General features: G+C 45.4%; 1 protein-coding gene across 2 annotated transcripts in view; it reads left to right on the top strand.

Moving 5' to 3' along the window:
- Window positions 1-23660, top strand: part of kirrel1a (kirre like nephrin family adhesion molecule 1a) — a 193733-nt gene extending 170073 nt beyond the window's left edge. Inside the window, exons 10-15 of one of the 2 annotated variants that reach the window (XM_055156689.1) lie at window positions 4306-4406; window positions 10034-10250; window positions 13018-13125; window positions 15701-15828; window positions 18552-18629; window positions 22938-23660. In XM_055156689.1, coding sequence (XP_055012664.1) covers window positions 4306-4406; window positions 10034-10250; window positions 13018-13125; window positions 15701-15828; window positions 18552-18629; window positions 22938-23579 — 1274 coding nt within the window. In that variant the 3' untranslated portion in view covers window positions 23580-23660. Of the gene's footprint in view, window positions 1-4305; window positions 4407-10033; window positions 10251-13017; window positions 13126-15700; window positions 15829-18515; window positions 18630-22937 lie in introns of both variants that reach the window. The other variant, XM_055156688.1, reaches the window with a different exon arrangement.
- The last annotated feature ends 707 nt before the right edge of the window (window positions 23661-24367 follow it).

The raw sequence follows: 24367 nt of genomic DNA, 5'->3' as shown, positions 1-24367 counted from the left end.
TTCTTCTTCAAGTCTTGATCCTCAGTCCCGTGGTTGTTTTCTTCTTAGATCCTCAGGTCGAGTCTTAGATCCTCAGGTCCCGTGGTTGTTCTTCTTCAAGTCTTAGATCCTCAGGTCCCGTGGTTTGTTCTCTTCAAGTCTTAGATCCTCAGGTCCCTGTGGTTGTTCTTCTTCAAGTCTTAGATCCTCAGGTCCTGTGGTTGTTTCTTCTTCAAGTCTTAGATCCTCAGGTCCCGTGTTGTTCTTCTTCAAGTCTTAGATCCTCAGGTCCCGTGGTTTGTTTCTCTCAAGTCTTAGATCCCAGGTCCCGTGGTTTTCTCTTTCAAGTCTTAGATCCTCAGGTCCCCGTGGTTGTTCTTCTTCAAGTCTTAGATCCTCAGGTCCCTGTGGTTGTTCCTCTTCAAGTCAATGTTCCTTCAAGAGATCCTCAGGTCCCCTGTGGTTGTCTTCTTCAAGTCTTAGATCCTCAGGTCCCCGTGGTTGTTCTTCTTCAAGTCTTAGATCCTCAGGTCCCCGTGGTTGTTCCTCTTTCAGAAGTCTTAATCTCAGGTCCCTGTGGTTGTTCTTCTTCAAGTCTAGATCCTCAGGTCCCTTGGTTGTTCTTCTTCAAGTCTTAGATCCTCAGGTCCCTGTGGTTGTCTCTTGTCTTAGATCCTCAGGTCCTGTGGTTGTTCTTCTTCAAGTCTTAGATCCTCGGTCCCCGTGTGTTTCTTCTTCAAGTCTTAGATCCTCAGGTCCCTGTGGTTTCTCAAGTCTAGATCCTCAGGTTGTTGCTTCTTCAAGTCTTAGATCCTCAGGTCCCTGTGGTTGTTCCTCTTCAAGTCTTAGATCCTCAGTCCCTGTGGTTGTTCTCTTCAGTCTTAAGATCCTTCAGGTCCCTGTGGTTGTTTCTTCAAGTCTAGATCCTCAGGTCTTCCTTGTTGTTCTTCTCTCAGTTCTTAGATCCTCAGGTCCCCGTGGTTGTTCTTATTCAAGTCTTAGATCCTCAGGTCCCCGTGGTTGTTCTTCTCAAGTCTTAGATCCAGGTCCCGTGGTTGTCTTAGATCCTCAGGTCCCCGTGGTTGTTCTTCTTCAAGTCTTAGATCCTCAGGTCCCGTGGTTGTTCTTCTTCAAGTCTTAGATCCTCAGGCCCTGTGGTTGTTCCTCTTCAGTCTTAGATCCCAGGTCCCTGTGGTTGTTCTTCTTCAGTCTTAGATCCTCAGGTCCCCGTGGTTGTTCTTCTTTCAAGTCTTAGATCCTCAGGTCCCTGTGGTTGTTCTTCTTCAAGTCTTAGATCCTCAGGTCCCGTGGTTGTTCTCTTCAAGTCTTAGATCCTCAGGTCCCCTGTGGTTGTTCTTCTTCAAGCTTAGATCCTCAGGTGTTGTTCTTCTTCAAGTCTTAGATCCTCAGTCCTGTGGTTGTTCTTCTTCAAGCTTATCCTCAGGTCCCCGTGGTTGTTCTTCTCAAGGTCCCCGTGGTTGTCAAGTCTTAGATCCTAGGTCCCGTGGTTGTTCTTCTTCAAGTCTTAGATCCTCAGGTCCCCGTGGTTGTTCTTCTTCAAGTCTTAGATCCTCAGGTCCCCGTGGTTGTTCTTCTTCAGTCTTAGATCCTCAGGTCCCCGTGGTTGTTCTTCTTCAAGTCTTAGATCCTCAGGTCCCCGTGGTTGTTCTTCTTCAAGTCTTAGATCCTCAGGTCCCCGTGGTTGTTCTTCTTCAAGTCTTAGATCCTCAGGTCCCCGTGGTTGTTCTTCTTCAAGTCTTAGATCCTCAGGTCCCTGTGGTGTTTCTTCTTCAGAGTCTTAGATCTCAGGGGTCCCCTGTGGTTGTTCTTCTTCAAGTCTTAGATCCTCAGGTCCCTGTGTTGTTCCTCTTCAAGTCTTAGATCCTCAGGTTCCCTGTGGTTGTTCCTCTTCAAGTCTAGATCCTCAGGTCCCGTGTTGTTCTTCTTCAAGTCTTAGATCCTCAGGTCCCCGTGGTTGTTCTTCTTCAAGTCTTAGATCCTCAGGTCCCTGTGGTTGTTTCCTCTTCAAGTCTTAGATCCTCAGGTCCCCTGTGTTGTTCTTCTTCAAGTCTTAGATCCTCAGGTCCCCGTGGTTGTTCCTTCTTCAAGTCTTAGATCCTCAGGTCCCTGTGGTTGTTCTTCTTCAAGTCTTAGATCCTCAGGTCCCTGTGGTTGTTCTTCTTCAAGTCTTAGATCCTCAGGTCCCCGTGGTTGTTCTTCTTCAAGTCTTAGATCCTCAGGTCCCTGTGGTTGTTCTTCTTCAAGTCTTAGATCCTCAGGTCCCTGTGGTTGTTCTTCTTCAAGTCTTAGATCCTCAGGTCCCTGTGGTTGTTCTTCAAGTCTTAGATCCTCAGGTCCCCGTGGTTGTTCCTCTTCAAGTCTTAGATCCTCAGGTCCTGTGGTTGTTCTTCTTCAAGTCTTAGATCCTCAGGTCCCGTGGTTGTTTCTTCTTCAAGTCTTAGATCTCAGGTCCCGTGGTTGTTCTTCTTCAAGTCTTAGATCCTCAGGTCCCTGTGGTTGTTCTTCTTCAAGTCTTAGATCCTCAGGTCCCTGTGGTTGTTCTTCTTCAAGTCTTAGATCCTCAGGTCCCTGTGGTTGTTCATTTGTTTTTCAAAATAAAATCAAAAATAAGAAAGTTAAAAAAAACAATTTTCTTCATTATTTGTCTCTAAAACCAAAATTTAAAATACGGATAAAGATTTGTTTTTTTCAGTTTTCGATTTTGTGTTTCCGTGACTTAAACTGCGATGACGGACTGAAGTCTCAGTCTCAGTCCCGGTCTGGTTCCGGTCTGGTCCCGGTCTCAGTCTTGATCACTCGACAGTCTACGCGGGCGCAACTCTGGGCCCATCCCGACACTCAGTCCTGGATCAGTCCTGGTTCAGTTCTGGTTCAGTCCTGGTTTAGACCTGTTTTAGTCCTGTTTTAGTCTTGGTTTAGACCTGGTTTAGTTCTGGTTTAGACCTGGTTTAGACCTGTTTTAGTCCTGGTTTAGGCCTGGTTTAGACCTGTTTTAGTCCTGTTTTAGTCCTGGTTTAGTCCTGGTTTAGGCCTGGTTTAGTCCTGTTTTAGATCTGGTTTAGTCCTGGTTAGTCCCTAGTTTAGACCTGTTTAGACCTGGTTTAGTTCTGGTTTAGACCTGGTTTAGACCTGTTTTAGTCCTGGTTTAGGCCTGGTTTAGACCTGTTTTAGTCCTGTTTTAGATCTGGGTTAGTCCTGGTTTAGTCCTAGTTTAGACCTGTTTTAGACCTGGTTTAGTCCTGGTTCAGTCCTGGTTCAGCCCTGGTTTAGACCTGGTTCAGTTCTGGTTTAGACCTGGTTTCAGTCCTGGTTAGTGCTGGTTTAGACCTGGTTTATTCCTGGTTCAGTTCTGGTTTAGACCTGGTTCAGTCCTGGTTCAGTGCTGGTTTAGACCTGGTTTTATTCCTGGTTTAGACCTGGTTTATCCTGGTTCAGTCCTGGTTCAGTCCTGGTTTGCTGGTTTAGACCTGGTTTATTCCTGGTTTAGACTGGTTTAGTCCTGGTTCAGTCCTGGTTCAGCCTGGTGTAGACCTGGTTCAGTTCTGGTTTAGACCTGGTTCAGTCCTTGGTTTAGTCCTGGTTTAGTCCTGGTTTAGGGCCTTTAGACCTGGTTTAGACCTGTTTAGTCCTGGTTAGTCCTGGTTCAGTCCTGGTTTAGCCTGGTTCTGGTTTTAGACCTGTTTCAGTCCTGGTTTAGACCTGTTCAGTTAGTCCTGGTTTAGTCCTGGTTAGACCTGGTTTTAGACCTGGTTTCAGTTTCCTGGTTTAGTCCTGGTTTAGTCCTGTTTAGTCCTGGTTAGTCCTGGTTTAGACCTGGTTTTCCCTGGTTAGTCCTGGTTTAGACCTGGTTTAGTCCTGGTTTATCCTGGTTTAGTCCTGGTTCAGTCCTGTTTATTCCTGGTTTAGTCCTGGTTTAGACCTGGTTTAGACCTGTTAGTCCTGGTCCAGTCCTGGTCCAGTCCGTATTTTAAGTCACGGAAACGAGAAACGGCCATTATCTGTTTTTTTTTTTTTTTTTGGTTTTGGAAACAAATAATGAAGAAATTTGTTTTGTTTTTTCTTTCCTTTCTTATTTTTGGTTTTATTTTGAAAAAACGACCAAATGTTTAATCGCCTTTAATCACTTCAGTTTTATCACCGAGATCTGAACTTTCCCGCGGTCACTGGCAGGTCCCTGAAACCTTCCCGCCCCAAAACCTCGAAACACGTTTTGTAGATTTAAACCATCAGCGAGTCTTTTGTACTTAAATGCATTTTACTGATTCTTTTTCCGTCTCGTGTGTGTTTTTTTTTTTTTTTTTCCAGGTCCGCCGCTCATCTCCAGCGACGCGGTGCAGTACGCCGTGAGGGGCGAGCGCGGCGAGGTGAAGTGCTACATCGCCAGCACTCCTCCCCCGGACAAAATCGTACGTCAAATCCTTCGTTTAAAAAAAAAAAAAAAAAAAAAAAGTACAGTGAAAACCTCTCCTGATATTAACATACATTATTAAGTCTACAGGGAAAAGCTCTGAGGTCGTCGGGGAAACGGTCTGAGCCGGTTTAGACCTGGTTTAGACCTGGTTCAGTCCTGGTTTAGTCCTGGTTTAGACCTGGTTTAGACCTGGTTTAGTCCTGGTTTAGTCATTTTTTTGTCCAGTTTTAGTCCTGTTTTAGTCCTGGTTCAGTCCTGTTTTAGACCTGTTTTAGTCCAGTTTTAGTCCTGTTTTAGTCCTGGTTTAGTCCTGTTTTAGTCCTGGTTTAGTCCTGGTTTAGTCCTGGTTTAGACCTGGTTTAGACCTGGTTTAGTCAATTTTTTTGTCCAGTTTTAGTCCTGTTTAGACCTGTTTTAGTCCTGTTTTAGTCCTGGTTTAGTTCTTGTTTAGACTTGTTTTAGTCCTGGTTCAGTCCGGGTTCAGTCCTGTTTTTAGACCTGTTTTAGTCCAGTTTTAGTCCTGGTTTAGACCTGTTTTAGACCTGTTTTAGTCCTGGTTTAGTCCTGGTTTAGTCCTGGTTCAGTTCTGGTTTAGTCCTGGTTCAATCCTGGTTCAGTCCTGGTTTAGTCCTGGTTTAGACCTGGTTTAGACTTGTTTTACTTCTTTTTTTAAATCCTGGTTCAGTCCAGTTTTAGTCCTGTTTTAGACCTGTTTTAGTCCTGGTTTAGTTCTTGTTTAGACCTGTTTTTAGTCCTCGTTCAGTCCTGGTTCAGTCCAGTTTTAGTCCTGTTTTAGACCTGTTTTAGTCCTGGTTCAGTCCTGTTTAGTCCTGGTTTAGTTCTTGTTTAGACCTGTTTTAGTCCTGGTTCAGTCCTGGTTTAGACCTGGTTCAGTCCAGTTTTAGTCCTGTTTTAGACCTGTTTTTAGTCCTGGTTTAGTTCTTGTTTAGACTTGTTTTAGTCCTGGTTCAGTCCTGGTTCAGTCCTGTTTAGTCCTGGTTTAGTTCTTGTTTTAGACCTGTTTTAGTCCTGGTTTAGACCTGGTTTAGTCCTGGTTCAGTCCAGTTTTAGTCCTGTTTTAGACCTGTTTTAGTCCTGGTTTAGTTCTTGTTTAGACTTGTTTTAGTCCTGGTTCAGTCCGGGTTTCGACCTGGTTTAGACCTGTTTTAGACCTGAGGGGTGAGGTGAAGTACTAATCCTCCTCCGGACAAAATCATACGTCAAATCCTTCATTTAAAATAAAAAGTACAGTGAAAACCTCTCCTGATATTAACATACATTATTAAGTCTACAGGGAAAAGCTCTGAGGTCGTCGGGGAAACGGTCTGAGCCGGTTTAGACCTGGTTTAGACCTGGTTTAGTCCTGGTTTAGTCCTGGTTTAGTCCTGGTTTAGACCTGGTTTAGACCTGGTTTAGACCTGGTTTAGTCCTGGTTTAGTCCTGGTTTAGTCCTGGTTTAGACCTGGTTTAGACCTGGTTTAGACCTGGTTTAGTCCTGGTTTAGTCCTGGTTTAGACCTGGTTTAGACCTGGTTTAGTCCATTTTTTGTCCAGTTTTAGTCCTGTTTTAGTCCTGGTTCAGTCCTGTTTTAGTCCAATTTTAGTCCAGTTTTAGTTCTGTTTTAGTCCTGGTTTAGTCCTGGTTCAGTCCTGGTTTACACCTGGTTTAGACCTGGTTTAGACCTGGTTTAGACCTGGTTTAGTCCTGGTTTAGACCTGGTTTAGTCCTGGTTTAGGTCTTGGTTCAATCCTGGTTCAATCCTGGTTTCAGTCCTGGTTTTAGTCCTGGTTTAGTCCTGGTTTAGACCTGGTTTAGACCTGGTTTAGTCCTGGTTTCCTGGTTTAGACCTGGTTAGTCCTGGTTTAGTCCTGGTTCAGTCCTGGTTTAGACCTGGTTTAGACCTGGTTTTAGACCTGGTTTAGACCTGGTTTAGTCCTGGTTTAGTCCTGGTTTAGACCTGGTTCAGTCCTGGTTTAGACCTGGTTCAGTCCTGGTTTAGACCTGGTTCAGTCCTGGTTCAGTCCTCGTCTCTGGTACTTTTACGAGGGTGAGTCACGTAGAAAATACCAGAATGTTCCTTTATAAACAGAGTTGCCGGGCCCCGCGTCACCGGCCCCTGAATGTGGAAGTGTCTGTGTGTCTGGTGCTCGGCCAACGCGCAGGAGTTGATAAACCTTTTGTCTATGTTAAGTTTTTAATAATGTCGCTCCTGCTCCTCTGACGGCGTCCGGGAAAACAAAATCAAACCGGACGAGAACAGACACGAGAACAGACGGGAAAGTGCTTCAGGACAGATCTGTTTTCCTCACCTATTCATCAGATTTTGAATTTTAAATACATTTTAAAAACATGTTTGAATTATTTTGATTCTGAATTTTAGTTGCTAAAATTTTCAAACCTTCAAATTCAACAGTTAAAATTCAGAGTGAAAAAATTTGCCAGAAAGATCCAAGATTAAAATTTCAGCGACTAAAATTCAGAGTTAAAATAATTCAATTTTTTTCAGAGAACCAGTCTAAACCAGGTCTAAACCAGAAATAAACCAGGCTTAAACCAGGTCTAAACCAGAAATAAACCAAGTTTAAACCAGGTCTAAACCAGAAATAAACCAGGATTAAACCAGGTCTAAACCAGGACTAAACCAGGATTAAACCAGGTCTAAACCAGGATTAAACCAGGTCTAAACCAGGTCTAAACCAAGACTAAACCAGGTCTAAATCAGGACCATCCCAGGTCTAAACTAGAAATAAACCTGAACTAAACCAGGTCGAATCCAAAACTAAACCAGACCTAAACCAGGTCTAAATTAGGTCTAAATCAGGACCAAACCAGGTCTAAACCAAGTCTAAACCAAGTCTAAACCAAGTCTAAACCAGGACTAAATCAGGACTAAACCAGGACTAAAACCAGGTCTAAACCAGGACTAAACCAGGACTAAACCAGGTAAACCAGGTCTAAACCAGGACTAAACCAGGTCTAAACCAGGTCTAAGGCTGGTCTAAACCAGGACTAAAATAAGGCTAAACAAGTTTAGTGATTTTCTGCTTTTTATAAATAAATACAGTTAATATTCTGCAGAATTGATTTAAACATTTTGGCTCCAGAATATTTTCTGTTTTTCATGTGGCCCCATAAAAAAAAAAAAAAAAAATTCCCCACCACTGGTCTGGACAAACGGTAAAAGGTAAAAGTACTGTTGTCGATAAGAGAAGAAAAAAGAAAGGAAAAATGTAAAAATAAATAAATAAAAATAAATAAATAAATAAAGGGCGTTGTGGTTCAGGTCGAGTCTCTCCACACAATGGTTCACTAACCCAGTTTTCTATTCCCTTTAGATTAGTTTTTCTCAGAATCACTCAAAACTCACGTCTCTCTCTTTCTCTTTTACTTTCAACAAAAAAAAAAACAAAAAAAAAAAAAAACAACCCTCCATTACATTTCCGCGTACCTCCTCCTCCTCCCTCGCGCCGCTAATGCTCGGCGCTAGCGCTAAGCTCGGAAAAAGCCTCATAAAATATAGAGCAGCGCCGTCCCGCGAAGCTCCGCCGCCCGGATTCTTTTCTAAGTGGCGAGATTATAGAAACATGTGCCTCATCCATAATTAAAACGACAGTACAGAGGCCGCGGCGGTGAATAAAACAAAACCGCTTTTAGTGCCTCTCGAGCTAACAAAGTGCGGCGCGACTATTTACATGTTAGCGTGTTAAGCTAGCGTGTCCGTCGCGAGCGTTGTGTGTCTGTTTGGTTGTTGGAAGTCGTGTCGCGCCCAAACCCCGACACACGAGGGCACGAGGATACACGGAGAAATACACGGAAAAATACACGAAGAAATACACGCTAAAACGGACCCAAGGAGAGTGAGGATGTACATGGATGTCGAGGGTAGAAAGTGGAGAGTCGCTTTCGAGGAAACGCAGAGGGATGAAGTTCACGGGGTCTGACGTGATTTTATAATTTGACGTGCGATATCCAGATATGGACTAAACCAGGTCCAAACCAGGTCTAAACTAGGTCTAAACCAGGACTGAACCAGGACTAAACTAGGTCTAGACTAGGTGTAAACCAGGACTAAAGCAGGACCAAAGCAGGACTAAAACCAGGTCTAAACCAGGTCTAAACTTGGTCTAAACTAGGTCTAAACTTGGTCTAAACTAGGTCTAAACCAGGTCTAAACCAGGTCTAAACCAAGTCTAAACCAGGTCTAAAACCAGGTCTAAACTAGGTCTAAACCAGGTCCAAACCAGGTCTAAAACAGGACTAAACCAAATCTAAACCAGGACTAAAACCAGGTCTAAACCAAGTCTAAACCAAGTCTAAACCAGGTCTAAACCAAGTCTAAAACCAGGTCTAAACCAGGTCTAAATTAGGTGTAAACCAGGACTAAAGCAGGACCAAATCAGGACTAAAACTAGGTCTAAACCAGGTCTAAAACAGGTCTAAACCAGGACTAAACTAGGTCTAAACCAGGACTGAACCGAGGACTAAACTAGATCTAAACCAGGACTAAACCAGGACTAAACCAGGACTGAACCGAGGACTAAACTAGATCTAAACTAGGTCTAAACTTGGACTAAACCAGGACTTATTGAGGTCTAACCTGTTGTTTTTTTTGTTTGTTTTTGTTTTGGTTTGTTAATTACATTTGCAGATTTATCTAGTTTGATCTAAAGTCGCCAAACGATTCTATTAAAACACTCACATGGACTAAAAACATGTTCTAGATTTGGGTTCTTTTCAGTATAACCCCTCTATTTCCCAGTATCAGATGAGTCTTGGACCGCTGACCCTGACCCCTGACCCCTGACCCCTGACCCTGACCCTGACCCTGACCGTGTCCCCTGATCCTGACCCCTGACCCTGACCCTGACCCTGACCCTGACCCTGACCCTGACCCCCCTGACCCTGACTGACCCTGACCCCTGACCCTGACCGTGTCCCCTGACCCTGACCCCTGACCCTGACCCCTGACCGTGTCCCCTGACCCTGACCGTGTGACCCTGACCGTGTCCCTGACCTGACCGTGTCCCCTGACCCTGACCGTGTCCCCTGCCCCTGACCCCTGACCGTGTCCCTGACTGACCCTGACCCTGACCCTGTCCCCTGACCCTGACGTGTCCCTGACCCTGACCCTGACCGTGTCCCCTGACCCTGACCTGACCCTGACCCTGACCGTGTCCCCTGACCCTGACCGTGTCCCCCCTGACCCTGACCGTGTCCCCTGACCCTGACCCCTGACCCTGACCCCTGACCCTGACCTCTGACCCTGACCCTGACCCTGACCGTGTCCCCTGACCCTGACCCCTGACCGTGTCCCCTGACCCTGACCCTGACCGTGTCCCCCTGACCCCTGACCCTGACCCCTGACCCTGACCGTGTCCCCTGACCCTGACCCTGACCCTGACCCTGACCCTGACCCCTGACCCTGACCCTGACCGTGTCCCTGACCCTGACCCTGACCGTGTCCCCTGACCCTGACCCTGACCCCTGACCCTGACCCTGACCCTGACCCTGACCCTGACCGTGACCCTCCCCTGACCCCTGACCCTGACCCTGACCCCTGACCCTGACCGTGTCCCCTGACCCCTGACCCTGACCCTGACCGTGTCCCCGTCTCGTGTCCAGGTGTGGGCGTGGAAGGAGAACGTGTGGGAGAAGGAGCGGGGCACCCTGCTGGAGCGTTACACGGTGGAGCAGAGCCGCCCCAGCCCAGAGGGGGGCGGCGTCCTCTCCACACTCACCATCAACAACGTCATGGAGTCCGACTTCCAGTCCACCTACAACTGCACGGCCTGGAACGCCTTCGGACCCGGGACCATGATCATCACGCTGGAGGAGACAGGTGAGGCGCACGGCCGGAGGAGACACACCATTCAACTATTTAAGTGTTCCCCTAACCTTAACTATTTATTATTAAAGTATTAAACTGTTTATTAAACTGTTTATTAAAATTAAATTATTTATTAAAGTATTAAACAATTCCTTGAAGTATTGAGTTTGACATTTTAGTTTCGTGACACAAATACAAGTGAGTACAACCCTGGACACAAACACACAGAAACTATACTTATTCAGGTCTAAACTTGGACTAAACCAGGACTACATCCAGTCTAAAACCAGGACTACATCCAGTCTAAAACCAGGACTCATTCAGGTCTAAAACCAGGACTACATCCAGTCTAAAACCAGGACTACATCCAGTCTAAAACCAGGACTACATCCAGTCTAAAACCAGGACTCGTTCAGGTCTAAAACCAGGACTCGTTCAGGTCTAAAACCAGGACTCATTCAGGTCTAAAACCAGGACTCGTTCAGGTCTAAACTCGGACTAAAGCAGGACCAATTCATGTCTGAACTTGGACTAAACCAAGACTCCTTCCAGTCTAAAACCAGGACTCATTCAGGTCTAAACGTGGACTAAACCAGGACTACATCAGGTCTAAACTTGGACTAAACCAGCACTCATTCAGGTCTAAAACAAGGACTCCTTCAGGTCCTAAACTTGGATTTATTCAGGTCTAAACTTGGACTAAACCAGGACTCCATCAGGTCTAAAACCAAGACTTATTCAGATCTAAACTTGGACTAAATCAGGACTCATCCAGGTCTAAACTTGGTCTTACTGAGGTCTAAACTTGGACTAAACAAGGACCAATTCAGGCCTGAACTTGGACTAAACAAAGACTCCATCCAGCCCAAAAATTAGGACTCATTCAGGTCTAAACTTGGACTAAACCAGGACTCCATCAAGTCTAAAACCAGGACTCATTCAGGTCTAAACTTGGACTTCTCCAGGTCTAAACTTGGACTAAACCAGGAATCACTGAGGTCTAAAGTTGAACTGAACCAGAACTACACGAGAGATAAATCATGTAAAATGAGTTTTATGTCTCAGTCTGTGGTCCTGGTCCTCCAGCCTCACCCTCTCTTCTTCATGTTCTTCTTCTTCTTCTTCATGTTCTTCATGTTCTTCTTCATGTTCTTCATGTTCTTCTTCATGTTCTTCATGTTCTTCTTCTTCATGTTCTTCTTCTTCTTCTTCTTCTTCATGTTCTTCTTCATGTTCTTCATGTTCTTCTTTCTTCATGTTCTTCATCTTCTTCATGTTCTTCATGTCCTTCTTCTTGTTCTTCATGTTCTTCTTATTCTTCTTGTTCTTCTTGTTCTTCATGTTCTTCTTGTTCTTCTTGTTCTTCTTCATGTTCTTCTTGTTCTTCTTGTTCTTCATGTTCTTCTTGTTCTTCTTGTTCTTCTTCTTCTTGTTCTTCTTCATGTTCTTCTTGTTCTTCATGTTCTTCATGTTCTTCTTGTTCTTCTTGTTCTTCATGTTCTTCTTGTTCTTCTTGTTCTTCTTGTTCTTCTTCATGTTCTTCTTCTTCTTGTTCTTCATGTTCTTCTTGTTCTTCATGTTCTTCTTGTTCTTCATGTTCTTCTTGTTCTTCTTGTTCTTCATGTTCTTCTTGTTCTTCTTCATGTTCTTCTTGTTCTTCTTGTTCTTCATTGTTCTTCTTGTTCTTCTTGTTCTTCTTCTTGTTCTTCATGTTCTTCTTGTTCTTCTTGTTCTTCATGTTCTTCTTCTTGTTCTTCATGTTCTTTGTTCTTCTTCTTGTTCTTCATGTTCTTCATGTTCTTCTTGTTCTTCATGTTCTTCTTGTTCTTCATGTTCTTCTTGTTCTTCTTGTTCTTCTTGTTCTTCATGTTCTTCTTGTTCTTCATGTTCTTCTTGTTCTTCATGTTCTTCTTGTTCTTCTTGTTCTTCATGTTCTTCTTGTTCTTCATGTTCTTCTGGTTTGTTCTTCATGTTCTTCTTGTTCTTCTTGTTCTTCTTGTTCTTCTTCTTCATGTTCTTCATGTTCTTCTGGTTTGTTCTTCATGTTCTTCATGTTCTTCTTGTTCTTCATGTTCTTCTTGTTCTTCTTGTTCTTCATGTTCTTCATGTTCTTCATGTTCTTCTTGTTCTTCTTGTTCTTGTTCTTCATGTTCTTCATGTTCTTCATTCTTCTTGTTCTTCTTGTTCTTCATGTTCTTTCTTCATGTTCTTCTTGTTCTTCTTGTTCTTCATTGTTCTTTCTTGTTCTTGTTCTTCATGTTCTTCGTGTTCTTCATGTTCTTCATGTTCTTCATGTTCTTCATGTTCTTCTTGTTCTTCTTGTTCTTCATGTTCTTCTTCTTCATGTTCTTGTTCTTCATGTTCTTCATGTTCTTCTTGTTCTTCATGTTCTTCATGTTCTTCTTGTTCTTCATGTTCTTCTTGTTTTCTTCTTTTGTTCTTCATTGTTCTTCTTCATGTTCTTCTTGTTCTTCTTGTTCTTCTTGTTCTTCATGTTCTTCTTGTTCTTCTTGTTCTTCATGTTCTTCTTGTTCTTCATGTTCTTCTTGTTCTTCTTGTTCTTCATGTTCTTGTTCTTCATGTTCTTCATGTTCTTCTTGTTCTTCTTCATGTTCTTCATGTTCTTCTTGTTCTTCATGTTCTTCTTGTTCTTCTTGTTCTTCTTGTTCTTCATTTTCTTCTTCATGTTCTTCATGTTCTTCATGTTCTTCTTCTTCATGTTCTTCTTCATGTTCTTCTTCATGTTCTTCTTGTTCTTCATGTTCTTCTTGTTCTTCAGAGGAGTTCCCCGTGGGCCTGATCGCCGGGGTCATCGTGTGCATCACCGTTCCTCTCTCCATCCTCCTGCTGGTGCTCGTGCTCATCTTCTACAGACAACGCAAAGGCAGTGAGTCACACAACTGCACACGCAACACGCAACACACAACACAACACAACACACACACACAACACACAACAACACACACACACAACACACACACACAACACAACAACACAACACACAACACACAACACACACACACACACACACACACACAACAACACACACACACACACACAACACACAACACACACACACAACACACACACAACACACACACACACACAACACAACACACACACACACACACACACACACAACACAACACACACACACACACACACACACACACACACACACACACAACACACACACACACACACACAACACACACACACAACAACACACACATCACAACACACACACACAACACACACAACACACACACACACACACACAACACACACACACACACACACACACACACACACACACACACACACACACACACACACACACACACACACACACACAACACACACACACACACACACACACACACACACACACACACACAACACACACACAACACACACACACACACACACACACACACACACACACAACACACACACACACAACACACACACACACACACAACACACACAACACACACACACAACACAACACACAACACACACACACACAACACACACAACACACAACACACACACAACACACAACACAACACACACTATACACTACACACAACACACACACACTACACAACACACTACACAACACACAACACAACACACAACACACACACACTACACAACACACTACACACAACTGTACACAACACAACACACAACACACACACACACACAACACACACAACACACACACACACACACACACACAACACACACACACACACACACAACACACAACACACAACACACACACACAACACACAACACACACACACACACACAACACACACACACACACACACACACAACACACACACACACACACACAACAACACACAACACACACACACACACACACACACAACACACACACACACACACACAAACACACAACACACAACACACAACACACACAACACACACACACACACACACACACAACACACAACACACAACACAACACACAACATACAACACAACACACTATACACAACACACAACACACAACACACTACACACAACACACTACACACAACACACAACATGCAACACACACTACACTACACAACTGTACACTACACAATACACTAAACACTACTGTAAACCAGACAGTACACTACACAGTGTACTACACAGTGTACTACACAGTGTACTACACAGTGTACTACACAGTGTACTACACAGTGTACTACACAGTGTACTACACAGTGTACTACACAGTGTACTACACAGTGTACTACACAGTGTACTACACAGTGTACTACACAGTATACTACACAGTGTATTATACAGTATACTACACAGTGTACTACACAGTGTATACTACACAGTGTACTACACAGTGTACTACACAGTGTACTACACAGTGTACTACACAGTACAGTGTACTACACAGTGTACTACACAGTGTACTACACAGTAGACTACACAGTGTACTACACAGTATACTACACAGTGTACTACACAGTGTACTACACAGTGTACTACACAGTATACTACACAGTGTACTACACAGTGTACTACACAGTGTATTATACAGTGTATTACATAGTACTACTACTTTCCATGTTTATTTTCCTTATTTTATTAAAATTTGCATAACATTTTTACATTTATTTCCTCATAATATTGTACATCAGTAAATTCTAACCCCCACGTTCTCCCTTCTGTTCTGTACGTTAAACTCCAGCGCTCCGTCTCTCCATCTCTCTGTCTCTCTCTCTCTCTCTTTCTCCTTCTCTCTGTCTCCCTCTCTCCCTCTCTCCCTCTCTCCGTCTCCCTCTCTCTCCCTCTCTCTCTCTCTCCTCTCTCTCTCTCTCTCCTCTCTCCGTCTCTCTCCTCTCTCGTCTCTCTCTCTCCATCTCTCCGTCTCTCTCCTCTCTCCGTCTCTCTCTCTCTCCGTCTCTCTCTCTCTCCCTCTCTCCGTCTCTCTGCTCTCCCTCTCTCCGTCTCTCTCTCTCTCCGTCTCTCTCTCTCTCTCTCCCTCTCTCCGTCTCTCCGTCTCTCCTCTCTCCGTCTCTCTTCTCTCCCTCTCTCCGTCTCTCCGTCTCTCCTCTCTCTCCCTCTCTCTCTCTCCCTCTCTCCGTCTCTCCGTCTCTCCCTCTCTCCGTCTCTCCGTCTCTCCTTCTCTCCGTCTCTCTCTCTCCTCACACGTTCTTCCATACGTTCTCTTTATATTGATGTGTACATTTCATTAGGACTCACTGCGCAGACCTGAGAGCTTGTTATTAAATCTCCCTTGGACTTCTCCCTCCTGTTGCCGGTGAAAACACTGGGGCCTGGCGTTCGTGTGTGTGTTTGTGTGTGTTTGTGTGCGTTCGTGTGTGTGTTTGTGTGCATTCGTGTGTGTGTTTGTGTGTGTTTGTGTGCGTTTGCAGGCGTGCGGGGCGGCCGTGTTGAATCGTGCCGGTGTGTTTTTCTTCCAGGTCGCCGCGGGGTCACTCTGGGGAAACCTGACATTAAGGTGGAGACCATAAACAAGGAGAGCCACAGTCTGGAGGAAGACTCCGGGAGCGTGTCCACGGCGTCGCGCATGGTCAAGGCCATGTACTCGGTGAGCAGGCTAACGCACAAACTAATGCAACTAACGCACAAACTAACGCACAAACTAACGCACAAACTAACGCACGAACTAACGCACAAACTAAACTAACACAAACTAACGCACAAACTAACGAACACAAACTAACGCACAAACTAACGCACACAAACTAACGCACAAACTAACGCACAAACTAACGCACAAACTAACGCACAAACTAACGCACACAAACTAACACAAACTAACGCACAAACTAACACACAAACTAACACACAAACTAACACACAAACTAACGCACAAACTAACGCACAAACTAACACACAAACTAACGCACAAACTAACGCACAAAAACTAACAAACTAACACACAAACTAAACAACACACAAACTAACAAACACAAACTACGCACAAACTAACGCACAAACTAAACTAACACAAACTAACGCACAAACTCAAACTAACGCACAAACTAACGAACTAACAAACTAACGCACGAACTAACAAACTAACGCACAAACTAACGCACAAACTAAACACTAAAACAAACTAACGAACTAACGCACAAACTAACGCACAAACTAACGCACAAACTAACGCACAAACTAACGCACAAACTAACGCACAAACTAACACACAAACTAACGCACAAACTAAACGAAACTAACGCACAAACTAACGTACAAACTAACGAACTAACGCACAAACTAACGAACAAACTAACACACAAACTAACGCACAAACTAAAGCACAAACTAACGCACAAACTAACATACTACCTGTGTGGAGAAACAAACAAAAATCTATGATGTAGTTTCCTCATCACAAACAGACCTGAGTTGTGTTTTGTTTCAGTGGCCACGATTACATTATTTAAAAATTTCAATTAATTGTTCTGAATTAAATAGTTCGCAAAATCGTCTTTATTTAATGCGTCTCAGCGTCTGGGGATCTCAGAATACGAAAAAGACATTTTCCTTCTTCCGTGCTTCTATTTGTGCGTCCGATAATGCAGCAGGAATTTACCATTATCGGGGATAAATACGCGAGGTTACGCACTGTGTTTGACGCTACCGTGTTTCTTGCCTCCGACCAAAATATTTCCCAGCAGCAAGCGCGGGCTTTTAATAACAATGACGTCAGCTGAAACTCGCTATTCGCAGTGGTTCCGTCGACGAGCATTAGTGAACTACTGAGCGAAACTAACCTTATGGTCATGAATAAAACATGAGTAACTTGTGAACTCAGACTGATTCTAGAATTAAATATAAAAATCGATATTTGCATAGATAGATTTGTGCAGTTTAAATGCGAGACGTGTGATCTGTGAACTGCACAAATCTTATCTGTCTCTGCTAATATCTCCTAACCTGATTCATCAGACGGTTTCAGTTTGTGGAAACCGTCTGACCTCTCAGCTTTAGGATTCGTTCGCTCGACGGTAGGCGGGAATATTAACTGGTATATTAAGCTTTCCTGTAGGAAGAAGTGTCATTCACAGTCCGTGTGTCATTCGTTCATCTGTTTTTCAATATAAAACCAAAAATAAGAAAACGAAAAAAACAACAATTTTCTTCATTATTTGTCTCCAAAACCAAAATGAAAAAAACAGATAATGATTTGTTTTTTCAGTTTTCGATTTTGTGTTTAAATGAAAAATGGAAAAAAAGGATAACGGACATTTATGTGTCTTCTGTGACTGTGATGTTGGACTTTTGCACCGCATATGGACTGAACCAGGTGAGGGAACAGACCGGGACCAAGACCGGGACTGAGACCGGGACTGAGACCCAGACCAGGCCGGGACTGAGACTGGTACCAGGCTGGGACCAGACCGGGACTGAGACTGGTACCAGGCCAGGACCAGACCGGGACTGAGACCGGTACCAGGCCGGGACTGAGACTGAGACCAGGCTGGGACCAGACTGGAGGCTCAGAGCCCACAGCAGGGCTGGAGCTCGGAGCTGAGGCTCAGACCAAGCGGAGGCTCGGAGTCAAAACTAGGAGTCCTCTCTGGTCTCGCTCTGGTCTCGCTCTGGTCTGGTCCCGCTCTGGTCCCGCTCTGGTCCTGGTCTGGTCCCGCTCTGGTCCCGGTGTGGTCCTGGACCTGGATCAGTCCTGGTTCAGTCCGTATACGGTGCAAAAGTCCGACATCACAGTCACTGAAGTCACGTAAACAGGAAACGGCCTTTATCTGTTTTTTTCCATTCTTCATTTTAACACAAAAAATAGAACTGAAAAAACAAATCATTATCTGTTTTTTTCACTTTGGTTTTGGAGACAAATAATGAAGAAAACTGTTGTTTTTTCATTTTCTTATTTTTGGTTTTATTTTGAAAAACAAACGAATGAATGAAACACGGATTAACGTCTTTCCCTTTGTTCCGGCTTTAAATCCTCGATCTTGGGAATCGATCGGTTAGATCTAGTCTAGAGTTAATAAATTTACTCATTAATAAACTACTTATTACTGGCCACTGAAAACAACACGACGACATGTTGGGTTCACCTTCAGATTTTATTAAAGTTCTGTGGTTTAACTTCTACTTGTGTCTATAACTTTGACTAAAACATTTCTTTGTCGTTCTAACGGGCTCTTGTTCTCTTGTCCTCTCACACCTCTTTTTTGTTCACTGTTTTCTGTTTGTTTTGTTTCGTTTCTTTTCTTTTCGTTTCGTTTTGCTTTTGTTTTGACGCCTCAGTTTCTGCCCTCTGTGTCCTTCTCTCCCTCCAACCAGCCGTTCAAAGACGACATGGAGCTGAAGAGCGAGCTGCGCACCGACACGCTGGACACGCGCCAGGAGTACGACCTCAAGGTGAGACGCCGACCGAGAGACACTGACCGAGAGACACTGACCGAGAGACACTGACCGAGAGACACTGACCGAGAGACACTGACCGAGAGACACTGACCGAGAGACACTGACCGAGAGACACTGACCGAGAGACTGAGAGACGACACTGAGACCGAGAGACACTGACCGAGAGACACTGAGAGAGACCGAGAGACACTGACCGAGAGACACTGACCGACCGAGAGACACTAACCGAGAGACACTGACCGAGAGACACTGACCGAGAGACGATAACCGAGAGACACTGACCGAGAGACACTGACCGAGAGAGACCGAGAGACACTGAACCGAGAGAGACACGAGAGACACTGACCGAGAGACACTGACCGAGAGACCGAGAGACACTGACCGAGAGACACTGACCGAGAGACACTAGACCGAGAGACACTGACACTGACGAGAGACACTGACCGAGAGACCGACACTGACCGACCGAGAGACACTGACCGAGAGACACTGACCGAGAGACACTGACCGAGAGACACTGACCGAGAGACACTAACCGAGAGACACTAACCGAGAGACACTGACCGAGAGACTGACCGAGAGACACTGACCGAGAGAGACCGAGAGACACTGACCGAGAGACCGAGAGACTGACCGAGAGACACTGACCGAGAGACACTTGACCGAGAGACTGACCGAGAGACCGAGAGACCGAGAGATAGACCGAGAGACACTGACCGAGAGACACTGACCGAGAGACACTGACCGAGAGACACTGACCGAGAGACATTAACCGAGAGACACTGACCGAGAGACACTGACCGAGAGAGACCGAGAGACACTGACCGAGAGACACTGACCGAGAGATAACCGAGAGACACTGACCGAGAGACACTGACCGAGAGACACTGACCGAGAGACACTGACCGAGAGACACTGACCGAGAGACACTGACCGAGAGACACTGACCGAGAGACACTGACCGAGAGAGACCGAGAGACACTGACCGAGAGACACTGACCGAGAGACACTGACCGAGAGACACTGACCGAGAGACACTGACCGAGAGACACTGACCGAGAGACACTACCGAGAGACACTGACCGAGAGACACTGACCGAGAGACACTGACCGAGAGACACTGACCGAGAGACACTGACCGAGAAACGATAACCGAGAGACATTAACCGAGAGACACTAACCGAGAGACACTAACTGAGAGACACTGACCGAGAGACACTGACCGAGAGAGCCGACGACCGAGAGACGACAAACGAGAGACACTGACCGAGAGACACTGACCGAGAGACACTGACCGAGAGACACTGACCGAGAGACACTGACCGAGAGACGACCGACCGAGAGACACTAACCGAGAGACACTGACCGAGAGACGCCGCCGTTAGCTCTTAGCCGTTAGCTCTTAGCCTTTAGCTCTTAGCCGTTAGCTCTTAGCCTTTAGCTCTTAGCCGTTAGCTCTTAGCCGTTAGCTCTTAGCCGTTAGCTCCATGGATCTATTAAAATAACTGGACACAGTGTTGTTGCTTGTAGCTGCCTCCAGTTGACGTAGTGACACTCACTGGTTCTACAGCGTAAAAAATCCCATGGGCCGAGACAAGATTTTTTTCATAGAGGCAATTTAATCACAAACTGCTCGTGTTGGGCTGACAGGGACCTACAACTTTCAAAAATGTCAGATTTTGTGGCGATTTTTACCTATTTTTAGATCATAAACTTTTTCTCAGCTCAAAATCCTTCAGTTGTCTTAACAAACGCTTTATAATCATTAGCTCCGGCTCCGCTCTAGCTCCTCTCGCTCTGATTGGTCAAAGAAATCACGTGATACACGAACCCGCGCACCGTGCGTGCGTTTGCGTGCATTCGCATGTTCCTGCGGGACAAAAGAACACTACTGCGCATGCTCGGTCGGCCCACGGCCAACGGAAGTACCTAGCCGGGCTAAAGGCTAATCTAGGATCATGCGCCATTGAGCTCGGGCCATTGACTTGAATGGGCGGCCATTTTGGAACCTGGGGGCTTGGTTAGCTCTCAGCCGTTAGCTCTCAGCCGTTAGCTCTCAGCCGTTAGCTCTCAGCCGTTAGCTCTCAGCCGTTAGCTCTCAGCCGTTAGCTCTCAGCCGTTAACTCTCAGCCGTTAGCTCTCAGCCGTTAGCTCTCAGCCGTTAGCTCTCAGCCGTTAGCCGTTCCGTGGTCTAAGGTAAAGTTTTTCACATTATTAGTGAGAGAAAATAAACCAGGTCTAAACTAGGTCTAAACCAGGACTAAACCAGGTCTAAACCAGGATTAATCCAGGTCTAAACCAGGTCTAAACCAGGACTAAACCAGGATTTATCCAGGTCTAAACCAGGACTAAACCAGGACTGAGCCAGGTCTAAACCAGGTCTAAACGAGGTCCAAATCAGGTCTAAACCAAAGCTGAACCAGGACTAAACCCAGGTCTAAACCAGGTCTAAACCAAGTCTACCAGAATATTCAAAATTCTGTAATGGAGTCGACTGGAGCCAAAGTGAAACAGACAGATTATATTTTCAGTGATAACCTGATTTTAACAGATCTAAATTCTGATGGTTTAACAAAAAAATAAACAACAATTTTGAATTTCCAAGGTACAAATATTCGTTACTTTGCTTTTCTGTTAAGAAAGACAGAAAAAATACAGTTTTCTAACCTCAAATGTTGTATTTTATCTTAAAAAAAAGTATAATTTATGACAAAACTGTAGTGGACTTGACTTTTCTTTGACGATTTGTCCCGTAAAACTTAAAAATCTGGATCTTTCCTTTGTCAGATATCCTTAATGTCTATCATAATCTCTTTTTAAATCAACAAGTAACGTAAAACACCACTGTAAATGTTTTTAAACTGGGCTCCAATGTCACTCTATTGGGTCTTTAAGTGTTTTTATTGGCCAAATTTCGATGGATTTTTCATAATTTGTGGTTTTCTGAAGTTAATCCCAGTTTTTCCACTGAAATCGCATATTTAGAATGTTTTTGTTTACATTTTCTTATCGAGTTTATTTTTCTTGCTCTCCTCGTCCTTTTATTGAAAGTGCAAGTCTTCCCTCTGGTGGTCGAATTCAAAACTGCATCTCGGACAAAGAACGGCCGATTCTGTTTTTTTTTTTTTTTTTATAACGCTCTTTAAATAATTCAGTTTGTTTCATAAAGAGCAATAATTTTAATTTTGATAATGTGACTTTTACAGAGCAAAGCCGAGCTGTAGTTTGTTTTATGTTTGTCATAAAAATGGCAAGTAGTGGCAAAATAACAAAAGAAATTGTGAAAATGCATAATGCAGCTCATTTTGTGCATGATTGACCGGTTAATGTCGACACAGTGAGCTCAGCTGATATGGAAGATAATTTGTTTAATCAGATTTTGAGTTTCAAACGCCTCTGAATTTATCACTTTGAATTTTTTAACTCTGAAAAAACATGTTTGAATTCTTTTTATTGTGAATTTTAGTTGCTGATTTTTGAAGCGTACATTTTCAAAACATTCAATATAAAATTTCACCTTTTAAATAATAATTAAAAGTTAAAATAATTAAAATTTGCTGGGACATTTTACATTTACAGTAACTCTATGAATACAAACTGGACTCATGATTGTCCCTCTGTCTCACTCTGGACTCATGATTGTCCCTCTGTCTCACTCTGGACTCATGATTGTCCCTCTGTCTCACTCTGGACTCATGATTGTCCCTCTGTCTCACACTGGACTCATGATTGTCCCTCTGTCTCACTCTGGACTCATGATTGTCCCTCTGTCTCACTCTGGACTCATGATTGTCCCTCTGTCTCACACTGGACTCATGATTGTCCCTCTGTCTCACACTGGACTCATATTTGTGTCTCTGTCTCACTCTGGACTCATGATTGTCCCTCTGTTTCAGACTGGACTCATGATTGTCCCTCTGTCTGTCACTGGACTCATGATGATTGTCCCTCTGTCTCACTCTGGACTCTCATGATTGTCCCTCTGTCTCACTCTGGACTCATGACTCATGATTGTCCCTCTGTCTCACTCTGGACTCATGATTGTCCCTCTGTCTCACACTGGACTCATGATTGTCCCTCTGTCTCACTCTGGACTCATGATTGTCCCTCTGTCTCACTCTGGACTCATGATTGTCCCTCTGTCTCACTCTGGACTCATGATTGTCCCTCTGTCTCACACTGGACTCATGATTGTCCCTCTGTCTGTAACTGGACTCATGATTGTCCCTCTGTCTCACTCTGGACTCATGATTGTCCCTCTGTCTCACTCTGGACTCATATTTGTGTCTCTGTCTCTCACAGGATCCGACTAACGGTTACTACAACGTGCGAGCGTCCACTCACGACGAGGGCCGGCCCGCGTCCCGCTCCACCGTGCACTACTCTGACTACCGCTCGCCCACGGGGACGCCGGGGGGCGCCGCCTCCATCAGCAGCAGCGCCGGGGGCTCGGGGGCCACGGCCAGCGGAGGGGCCCCTGGACCCCTCACCTCCCCGGGACGTCCTCAGCCCTGCTACGACCCCCGGCCCCCCTCCAGGCTGTCCCACATCAGCTACGCCCAGTTCAACACCTTCACCCGCGGGGGCCAGAGCCAGCAGGGCCCCTCCAACCCGGGGCCCTCGGCGGCGGACTTCCCCCCCGACTGCAGCCTGCTGGACTCCACCTCGCAGCTGGCCTACGACAACTACGGATACCCCTCCCACTACCAACCCTACCGCATGGGCTTCGCCCCGTCCAGCCTGGCCCCTCTGGAGGCCGGCCCCTCCTACGAGATGTACGGAGTGAGCACGCCCGCGGTCAGCGTGTCCCCCGGGGCCCCCGCTCCATCGGGCCCCGACACTGGACTGGGCAAATACGGCAGCTCCACACGCTTCTCCTACACGTCCCAGCACTCCGACTACTCCCACAGCCGCCACACGCAGAGGATGCAGACGCACGTGTGAGGCCAGCAGGGGGCATCAGCACACGCCACAAACACACACACAGACACACACACAGACACACACAGACACACACACCTCAGACACACACACCTCAGACACACACACACACACCCACAGTGTTACATACAGAGCCATGCACAGACTGAGCGAGGACACAGAGACATGACTTATGAGACAGGGAGGGACAAAGTCTCTCCCAGTGTAAATGTGAGCTCTGCAGAGCGGACAGCGCGTCACAATCAGGACAGAGCAGAGGGACCCGAGGGACCCGAGGGACCCGAGGCCCCTGTGTGAGGGGCCATTGTACATGAAGAGACCTGTCAGTATGGTACATACAGATCTGGAGAAACCTCAACAGTCCACGTCACGTCTGGCCACCATTTTGAGTTAGTTTGGGGTGTCTGACGTAGAGCACATACCCGAGTCCAGAGGGCGTGTGCCCGTGGACCGCGAGGGGGGAGGGGGGGTCATCTTTTGCACTGCATCGACAGTATTCATGCTTAGGCGTCCGTATATCTGTGTAATGTCTTTTTATTTGCACACAAGATTAGAGCTTTGTATTCTATTTTTAACATTACAAATTATTTTTATCTATGTAAACATTTACGTGTGTCTGGACCAAACGTGGAGGTGGTGCGCTCCGAGGCCCGGCCCGTCGTTCACTGAGGTGCCAACAGCCGCCCGCGGGCGGCGCTTTACCCCGAGGCTTCGAGCGTCCACAGAACCTAGTGCCAAGAGTCCATGTAGTTTCACCTCAGACGTGTGTATATGCAGTAGACTCCTGTAGG

Source organism: Boleophthalmus pectinirostris, unplaced genomic scaffold (assembly GCF_026225935.1).
Source record: "Boleophthalmus pectinirostris isolate CB_2022bp ecotype Guang Dong unplaced genomic scaffold, ASM2622593v1 HiC_scaffold_20, whole genome shotgun sequence".
NCBI classification, from domain to species: Eukaryota; Metazoa; Chordata; class Actinopteri; order Gobiiformes; family Gobiidae; genus Boleophthalmus; species Boleophthalmus pectinirostris.
This window is presented reverse-complemented; position numbering and strand designations above follow the sequence as displayed.